Source organism: Xenopus tropicalis, chromosome 3 (genome assembly GCF_000004195.4).
Source record: "Xenopus tropicalis strain Nigerian chromosome 3, UCB_Xtro_10.0, whole genome shotgun sequence".
Taxonomy (NCBI): Eukaryota; Metazoa; Chordata; class Amphibia; order Anura; family Pipidae; genus Xenopus; species Xenopus tropicalis.
Genome location: NC_030679.2, coordinates 129,843,611 through 129,853,409, shown reverse-complemented (window position 1 = coordinate 129,853,409; position 9,799 = coordinate 129,843,611). Strand labels below are relative to the sequence as shown.

Genomic DNA, 9,799 nt, shown 5'->3' with positions numbered 1-9,799 from the left:
CGTGGTTAAATCTCTGCTACCTGCGCAAGAAACTTTGGAAGAGGAATCGCCATGTATGATTTCCTAGAGCAAATCACTTTCTTGCTGGTGGGAATGTATTCTGGGGAAATTAGTCACCCCCAACAGCCGCGATTTAACCGTGGGCAACTAATCACATTACCCTTAATGCACACCCCAACCTTGCAAATGAGATAATAAAATACAGCAGACAGCTTGGTTACCATTTTGCTGTTTAATCTCAACAATTTTGCTCCCTATTATTTGTGGGGGGGGGGAAGAATCATCAAATATATTTCTTTAGCCATTTTTAATATAAGACAACTCAGCAAATAATTTCCATAAACAGGGTGGCAGGGGGGGAAGGGGGGCACATCTCTACCCCTCGCCTTGTCTGGGCTTTTAAAGGTATAATAGGCTGTGCCATAGAGAACTGTGGGACAGTGAGAAGATTGACACTTGTGCTATGACTCCATACAGAGAACCAGGGTTGGGCACCGCCCGGTGTAGGAGTAACCGTCCTGCTTCTGGAGTGCAAATGGTGCCCTAACGATGCAAATGCGAGGGGGTAACCCCATACTGGAGTGATTTCTTGTAACCAAGCAGTATAGATGCCACCCCAGTGTGAGCTGTAATATTCCTGAGGGTGACCCAGCAACAGCGCGCTTAGGGAGATGTCAAGCCCTGCTTGTACAAAGGTTTCTAAAAGCCCAAAAGAATGTCGCCCTTATACAATAAAGGGTCTGGTCTGGGCACGCATGGGGATGGGGAATGCAAGAGGCCAATAAGAAAGGAGTTAAAATGACTTCTTCCATTTACATTCACCAGTAAAACAGAAGTCACCAATGTGCCTCAGAACACTGTATGCGCAGCCGCCTCCCGCAGAGTGCCCTTTGCGTGCAGAACCTGCCTCTGCTGAGGCTTCTGGGTTCTCCGGCGACTCTCTGCGTGTGCTCTAATGTGCAGTGCAGAGCCGCCTGCTGCACAGGTCTATGTGCGGAGCAATTGTGGTTAGCAGCGCTAGTGGGGCAATGTACAAGGCAGCATTAGAGCAAACAACATAGCAAAATGGTTTCTTCTAAGGATTCTAATGAGACGCGTGCATTATTTCATACAGCATGCTCGCGAGTCCCAGTGCACTGAAATCATACTGAGCCCCAGATGATTAGCTGCACTCCTCAGTATAATGCTGCCTGCCTCCAAATTATGGATTTAGGAAGCACAGCTGTCCAATAAAATGCTTTCTACCAAGATATCTTGCACTTTGTGAGCCCTTCACTGTAAGGCTGATATCACATGGTGGAGGCGTGGCCAGTAACACCCATGCCGCCTCCCATTGCTTTCAGTATGAACCACCACACACCTCCAATTAGAACCACCCAACCTCAAATTAGAGAACTCCCTGTACTAGTGGTGCTCTAGTGGTTCCCATAGGAGGCGGCAGAGGCGCTTTTGGTCACCCTGTCATTGGTCAAGAAACCCCCTCCAACTTTGCACATTTATTAAACATACAAGCCAAGATATAAGCAAATGGGCGGAGGGTATGTTAACATTCATACTCACCACCAAACACTTGAAGGGTTCACTGGATATTTCAAGTTTAGTTGCCCATTGGCAACCCTTTGAAGGAATATGGCATTGGCTTTTGCCCAAACAAATACATTCCAGGACCGGACTGGTAATCTGTGGGTTCTGGCAAATGCTGTAAAATGCCATAGACAGCCACTATTAATTGGCCCTGTGGGGGTTGTTTGGGCCTCTGGGTACTTTAAAATCCAGGGCCTATTTTGAATCTCAGTCCGGACCTGGTATTTTTTGCCCTAATTTCAGCACTGTACATTCCCCTTTGATTCTGTACAAGTGTCTCTGTAGAAGGAGCACGGTGCATGAAATACTGCGGCAATGCATGTTTGGGGGCATGCGTTTAAGAGCTACAAAGCATTTGTTAGAGCAGGAATGTGACTTTTGGCATTGTGGCTAAACTGTAATTCCCATCAAAAGACGACACTAAAGGTCTATGAGAGAAACACAGCGCAGCACTGTGGGTGCAAACGTAAGCGCCAATACGTGAGGGCAGAAGCGTTTATGCGCGCAGCAGGGCGTCAGTGTGAAACTCTGGTGGCTCTGCACTGTGGCAACAGGAGGCTCGCTACTAAAGTACAGCATTGCAGCTGGTCGCTAGACATACCCTACATTAAAAAACAGGGTCTTTATATTACACATGTATAAATATATATATAGAACGCAAAATGACATTTACAAAGAGAATACAAACTGCAGGACAGGCTGCTGGGACAGTATCAATGTTTGTGTCACGCTCTCAGTCGGAGTGTGTGTGTGCTCAGGTGTGTTTGCACTGATCTGCACAAGCATGTTTGGAATGGCATGAATGTACACGTCACTACTGGCTTGTGTAGCTATTGTGTCTGTAGGCTTGTGTGTGTGTGTTTGAATCTGCACTTGTATAGTGTAAACTGTGTCCACGTCCCTGTATCTCTCAGCTGTAATTAGACATGGAGCTGTAAGTGTGCCTTTCCCTATCCCTGTATGCGCCTGTGCCCGCTATCTGGCAGCCTGCTTATGAGAGTCCTGCCCTCACACACGCAGCTGTTGCAGAGGTCGGAGGGAGTTGGGCAGTGAGCTGCAGATGTGGTGTCACTGCGAGCTCCTGTTGGTGCTGTTCTTGTCAGTGGAATTGAGGTTGGGGTCCAAGGGGGAGGTGGAACGACGTGGGGGCATGCGTTCGTTAATACGATCCAACCCTCGGGCCTCTTCAAAACTCCGGATTTTGTGCTGGGGGGAGAAGCCTCGGACTTCTGTGAGAGAGGGGCAGAAGAGAAGAAACATGGGGGATGAAAGAGAAAAGATGATAAGGTGAGATAAGGACACGGGTGCCACGTGGGTGTATAAAGGGGAATAGAGAAAAGCAACAGGGAAGGGAAACAGAGAAAGAAAGGCAGAGAAGAGAATGTGCCGGTCTGATGTTGGGATGAGAGACACAGTAATGAGTAATGAGTTTTAAGAGCAGGTTCCACAAACAGAGAATTGACTCTGAGTCATGTCATTATCTGCCCTGTGGCTCTGTATCCCGTAGCAGTGATAATACTGTAGCACACTCTCAGTATGAGCAGCAACATCCCCAGGGCTGGCATTTTTATCTTAAGCAAGGGCCAATAAGTGGACAAGTTGCCCTATGGATGGCCAGACTGGCTTTAAGATACTAGCCCGCAAACCACATACTGGCACATACAGAGCAAGTACACGCTGGGCTATATGCTAGCCTCTGATTGGCTGGTGCACCAATGTATAAACCATATGACCTATGGAAGATTTGCACCATCCCTATGCTTGTATACTTGGGGTGGGGGCACCACAATCACACCACGGAAATAAGAAGCCTGTTATTAGGGAGTATTCTGAAAGCAGCTCTATTGTACACAGAACCATATTAGTATTATTTAGTCAAATCTAATTACCCTGAATTAGTTAGCAACTGCATTAATGTAATTAAAGGGGACATAAACATCAGCTCTCCAACATATGTGGCCACAGGCGCAAGAGGAATCTTGCCATTTCTATATAGCAACATCAGTCAGCTTGCTCTTACCAAAGTGTGATACACAGAGCTGTATAAGTTCGAAACAGAGGTGCAATTTATGTGCCCAAAACAGCCCAATAGACTAAAACTGACATTGCCTGGCATGAGCACTACTACCTTGTTTAGGCCTTTTAGTGCTGTGATTTGGACATGTAAACTGCCCCATGTGAGACTGCCCTAACAGAGGCCATTATTGGGTGATGCTGGCTTGCTGCCACTACATTAGAAGGATGGCCATAGTGTGGTTTAGGTAGTATCTAACAGTGATAATTCTTAAGAGACTGAACTTGAATGAAAAAAGTGTTGGTGTAAACAGAAGAGTAAAGTGTAAGCTCTTACCTTCCTGAGCCTCAACCGCTTCTTCTGTTGCTGGAATGAAACAGAATAAATGTTAATCTCCACCCACACACTGTCTTCCCTGTGCCAGCCTAAACCCTTCTGAATCCTATTTCCATATTCCCACCTATGACTTCCTGCCTTTACTCACCATTCCTATGGCATGAGTAATATCCTATTTGGGCCGTGGCACACAACAGACTTACGCCTATATACCGCTGTACTGCAGACTCATATGACAGTAGGTGTATGCTACAACCACAGGGTAAAAGGTGGTGTTGCCTATATTCAGCACCATATGATATATTCTGGACTACTACTATAGGGCCCCAAAGTTACTTGGAGAGAGAAAAAATGTTAAGATGAAGAAACACTGCTGTTACTCACCACTCTGTAGAGTTTGCCGTCCCCCAGATAGAACCCCTTGGGGCAGTGTACCTGTGGGGGTCAGCCCTTTTAGTGTCAGGACACTCTCACTTTCCTCCCTGTGAAGAAACACAATATTTGTATCAATGTATTGATGTATTTATATAGCTTATATATAAATTAGACAGAGAGAAGTTTAAATATAAAGTTGAAATGAGGTCCCTGTCCCAAAGAGCTATCTATAAGATGTGGGATAATGTTAAAAAAGTGGCTGGGGGAGTGGTCAGGGAGGACGACGGTGTTAAAATCAGTAATAGAAAATGAATTGTTAGGCAAAAGACTGAGGTGCTAACAAAGCCAAACCTGAGCACAGAGAAGACGCGGGCCATCTTTCCAATGGCTCTGATCTTATTCCGAATGATCTCTTTCCGCACTGAAGCACCACCTAGAGGCGAAAGAAGGTAAATGTATGTTTGAAAAAAGCTTTTTTCATTTTCTTTTAATTTTATATAATTTACTGTAGTTATACAGTGCCCTGGTATAGTGCAGAACTTTACATATGTGCATATGGCCAATCATTTACATCAGTCCCTGCCCCACTGTGGATAACAGCCTCATTTTATTTATAACACAGCTGATTTTGCCACCTGTATACTGGGCCAGTGCCCCGTTGAGGGTGGCCATACACGGACAGATTTCAGCTGCCGATATGGGTCCTTCAGGCCGATTTGGCAGTTTTATCTGCTCATGTATGGGCACCAACAACAGGCCTACCCGACTGACATTTGGTCTAAAATTGGCCAGATCTCAATTGGGCAGGTTTGATTTTCCCATCAGATCGAGGACCGCATTAGCTCGCTGATGCAGTCCTCGAACCGACAGTGCCTATGCCTGGTGTTTTTATTCGATTGTTAGGCCCTAGGCACATGACCACCTTTAGGAGGTTTAATCAACAATTTGTATCTGGCAGTCAGGCCCGAACTAGCAATCTGAACTGTGGATTCTGGCAAATGCCAGAGGGGCTACTGTAAGATGCCATAGTCAGTCACTATTTATTGGGTTGGTGGGGTGGCGGTTTGTACTTGAAATGTCAGGGCCTATTTTGAATCCCAGTTCAGACCTGCTGGCAGAGTATGGCTAACTTTATAAAGGGTAACTTTAGACATATACACAAACACCCCCCTCACACATATAAGGGTCATCCAAATCACAAGTAAATTTACCTGTCTATATGTCTGTATATTGTCTCTGTATTTAATCTAACAGCCAGTGCTTTTCATACATATGTGTGTGAACATTAAATATGATATTATGTTACAGTTTGCAGCTGGTCTTCATTTTTTATTTATTATGTATTTGGACCAAGGTAGCAAGTGATGCCCCTAGATATCTACTGTATCATTCCCAAACTCCCTCCATTAGTTTGTTCATTTGCACCTATTTTGTGCCTCTAAGTTTGCCCTTATTATGTAAAGCAGCAAAACTAATTAGCAGTGCTTCACATAAGGTTAATTGATAAGCTGCTCGAATAAAAGGATGCCTGGTTAAATGACAGAATGTGATAATAAGGGTGGCTAAATGCAAAGGAAAGTGAGAGATAACGAGGGCGACGTAGGGGGCACAAAAGGAACAAGAATAGACTCATTCTTACTTTCCAGTGGGTCTTCCCCATCGGAGATCAGCTCATCATCGGAGCATATGCTGAGGATGTTCACAAGCATCTCTGTAACTGGAGACAGGAGAGAGAAGTCATTATTAATGCTCTGCACTGTATTTCTCTGCCAACCGGAACTGATCCATACGGTATTCCCCCCAAAACCAGAAACTCTCTCATGTGTGGAGTGTGGAACGTGCTATTAAGGCACTGCCCCTGTGCATTTAGGTACCCCCTCCTATAGGGCCTTACACTGGCTCGGTGGCATTTGAATAAGCGAAAAAGCCTTTAATAGAGGAGCTGTGCGTGGTTAGGAATAAATATGTGTGTGTGGTGCAAAACAAGGAAAGTGCTAACAGGCACACACATTCGGCTGCCAGCTCTTAAAGGTCTGTGTGGGTACGGCTCTCAAGTTCCAGAGCTGCAAATGGTTTGGGCTCACACTAACTCCTTGCAGATGTCTCTGTAATGAGTCACGGCAAGGAGCTAAATTGCTAGTGGCGTCACTTCGTTTGGATGAAAGGAACAGACCTTGCTCATATAAGAACGCCCGATTGGCTCGCAGCCCGTGCCAAGTGCAGAATGACAGTGCATATTTCCATTAGGATATAATGTGCAATGTCAGGTACTGCTACTTCATACAGTGCTTTCACTTGGAATATCACTAAGGCAAAGCCAAGTCTGTCCGGCTAGGCCGTGTCACTGCGAGCACTGTGAGTCTGAGTTGGGAATAATTCTATTGGAACCCTGTCAGTGTGTGACATAAACTGGGAGGCACCAATACCTTCCTGAACACTTGGCTTGATCTTAGCAATATGAATAAACACCCTAAACAATGTCTGCCCTAACAGGTAGGGCTGTCCTCAAAATAAATGCCCTATCAATCCAATGCTCCAAGAAGACCTATGAACTGAGGAGCTAAACTGAGGCCAATGACAAGGTGGGCTCCAGTCAGGTCAATGACAAGGTGGGCTCCAGTCAGGTCAATGACAAGGTGGGCTACAGTCAGGTCAATGACAAGGTGGGCTCCAGTCAGGTCAATGACAAGGTGGGCTCCAGTCAGGTCAATGACAAGGTGGGCTACAGTCAGGTCAATGACAAGGTGGGCTACAGTCAGGTCAATGACAAGGTGGGCTCCAGTCAGGTCAATGACAAAGTGGGCTGCAGTCAGCTTAATGACAGACAAGGTGGGCTCCAGTCAGGTCAATGACAGACAAGGTGGGCTTCAGTCAGTTCCATGACAGACAAGGTGGCCTTCAGTCAGTTCAATGACAGACAAGGTGGACTTTTGACAAGATTGGCTCCAGTCAAGTCAATGACAGACAAGGTGGGCTGCAGTCAGGTCTATGACAGACAAAGTGGGCTGCAGTCAGGTCTATGACAGACAAAGTGGGCTGCAGTCAGGTCAATGACAGACAAAGTGGGCTGCAGTCAGGTCAATGACAGACAAAGTGGGCTGCAGTCAGGTCAATGACAGACAAAGTGGGCTGCAGTCAGGTCAATGAAAGACAAGGTGGGCTCCAGTCAGGTCAATGACAAGGTGGGCTCCAGTCAGGTTAATGACAAGGTGGGCTTCAGTCAAGTCAATGACAAGGTGGGCTCCAGTCAAGTTAATGACAAGGTGGGCTCCAGTCAGGTTAATGACAAGGTGGGCTCCAGTCAGGTTAATGAAAAGGTGGGCTCCAGTCAGGTTAATGAAAAGGTGGGCTCCAGTCAGGTCAATGACAAGGTGGGCTCCAGTCAGGTTAATGAAAAGGTGGGCTCCAGTCAGGTTAATGAAAAGGTGGGCTCCAGTCAGGTCAATGACAAGGTGCTTTCCAGTCAGTCAGTGATGCTCTGTGCTCTGATGGGGTCAGTGAAGTGGTCTCCCAGTGGAATCACAGACAGACAAGGATGAGTACAACACCTTTTACAGGACTGCAAATGCCAGGTAGCAACTGTGCCACCAGAAATCATGGGCCATGTACAACAATATTCTCAATCCAAAACACATACTGTTGTCCAGGGACCCTAATGATCTCAGGTTCACCATTAAAAAATAAATCTATTTCTAATGTACATTTATTAAAAAATGAAATTCCTTGCCTGCGATTTTCCCCTTCACTCCAACTGGCTCTGATTACCGATCGCACAAAGCTTTAGAGGGCGCCGGCTGCATTACTTTGAAACCATCATCGCTACCCACATTCTGGATGGCAGGAAAGCAGCGTGCAGGGTTGTTTCTGAGTGAGGTTAGCTTTACTGACAAGCACAGGTATGAAATAAACACATGTGCTGCAGCGTTGTTTGTTTTGCTGTAGTGAAACCATTAGCAACCCAAGGATTTCCGCAATCCGTAATCAGAGCTAGAGGACCAAAGGGGCGAAGTGCAAGCAAGGGATCATGGGTATAGATATTTTAATATCAGTATACAGTGAAACCTCAATTATACATGCCCTGAAGTTTTCCTGCATTTTACACCATTGTTTTGTGGTCCCACTAACATATAACACATAATAAACTTCCCTGATTTTACATTTTCCCGAATTTTGCACAATTTTTTTCTTGTCCCCTGAAAAACGTAAAAAAAGTTAAAGTGGCCATTTATAGTAACATTCGCTTGCTTGGTGAGGGCGCCAGGAACTCTGGTGCTTCCGATGTCTGCAGCCCAGTGACAGCAGGGGAGCCAGGCCAATCTAAGTGAAGCACAGCTGGGCCCAGAGGAACTAAAAACCCACGGGGCCTGGGACAACTGTCTCGTTGTGCCCCCTGATGGTGGCCCATGCCAACGAGTGCATGGTCCCTCCAATAACCCCATCTTATATTAAAGTGCCTGCTCAGGATCATGACGGCGGGGGACATGGGAACATGGGTATTCGTTTTTGCTCACCTTTCTCCCCTACAAAGGGCAGGGACCAGGTAAATACATCCATAAAGTTTGGCAGCCAGTAGGGGTGTGGAGAGCAGTTAAATTGCCGGATGTTCATCACGTTGTTCTCATACTTCAACACTGCGGCTGTAGACACACAACACAGTACAAAAGCAAAGTTATTGTGGTATTCCAAAACTGCCCTCATCAGGCAGTTGTGTGTCAGTCTTATCCCCCTACACTCCACATTGACTTTAATATTGTCACTCCACCCTATTTTAATATTCTAATAATGCCAATCACCTGCCCACTCTCTGTAATGATTGGCAGATCCCACCCCATACTCAACCAACAGAAATAGTGCCAGCCGCCTACCAACACATTGCAATCATTGTCAATGTTATGATTAGTTGGGTGAAGGGTGCCAATGCTGACAGTTAGTGCAGTGTGTGAGTAGGAGACTGTCGCTTTTACTATTAGTTGGGTGAGAGAGGACAATGCTGACAGTAAGTGCAGTGTGTGAGTAGGAGACTTTTACTATTTGTTGTACCTCACACTCAACTAGTAGTAAGAGTGCCATTCTCCTACCCACACACTGCAAATACTGTCAGCATTCTCTCCCCTCACTATAAATACATGGCACCTCCATCAGTACTAACTGCCCTCTCTAACACAGCAGTGTTTGCCTCGCACTTTCTCCTCTTGTACACCGAGAGCTGGAGTCAACGCTTAAGCTGGCCATACACGTGGCGATCTGACGATGTTTCGTACGACCATCGGTCGCACGAAACATCGTCAGATCCGCCACACACCATTCAGGGCTGAATCGGCAGGTAAGGAGGTAGAAACAATAGGATTTCTACCTCCTTCTGCCGATTCAGCTCTGAAGGGAGAATTTTGGTCAGGCGCCTTCTATGGCGCCCGATCAAAATTTTCTAACCTGGCCGATCGACGAGCCGACCGATTTCAGCAGCTTCCTGCGACATCGGTCGGCTCGCTG

General features: G+C 46.2%; 1 protein-coding gene across 3 annotated transcripts in view; it reads right to left on the bottom strand.

The window, feature by feature from the left end:
* Nucleotides 1-213: 213 nt before the first annotated feature.
* Nucleotides 214-9,799, bottom strand: part of ppp3cb (protein phosphatase 3, catalytic subunit, beta isozyme) — a 44,880-nt gene continuing 35,294 nt past the window's right edge. For 2 of the 3 annotated variants that reach the window (XM_012958353.3, XM_012958354.3), the window contains exons 9-14: nucleotides 8,821-8,946; nucleotides 5,949-6,026; nucleotides 4,661-4,742; nucleotides 4,319-4,416; nucleotides 3,935-3,964; nucleotides 214-2,813 (exon numbers count right to left, since the gene is read on the bottom strand). In XM_012958353.3, the coding sequence (XP_012813807.2) occupies nucleotides 2,653-2,813; nucleotides 3,935-3,964; nucleotides 4,319-4,416; nucleotides 4,661-4,742; nucleotides 5,949-6,026; nucleotides 8,821-8,946 (575 nt within the window). In that variant the 3' untranslated portion in view covers nucleotides 214-2,652. 3 annotated transcript variants of the gene reach the window in all.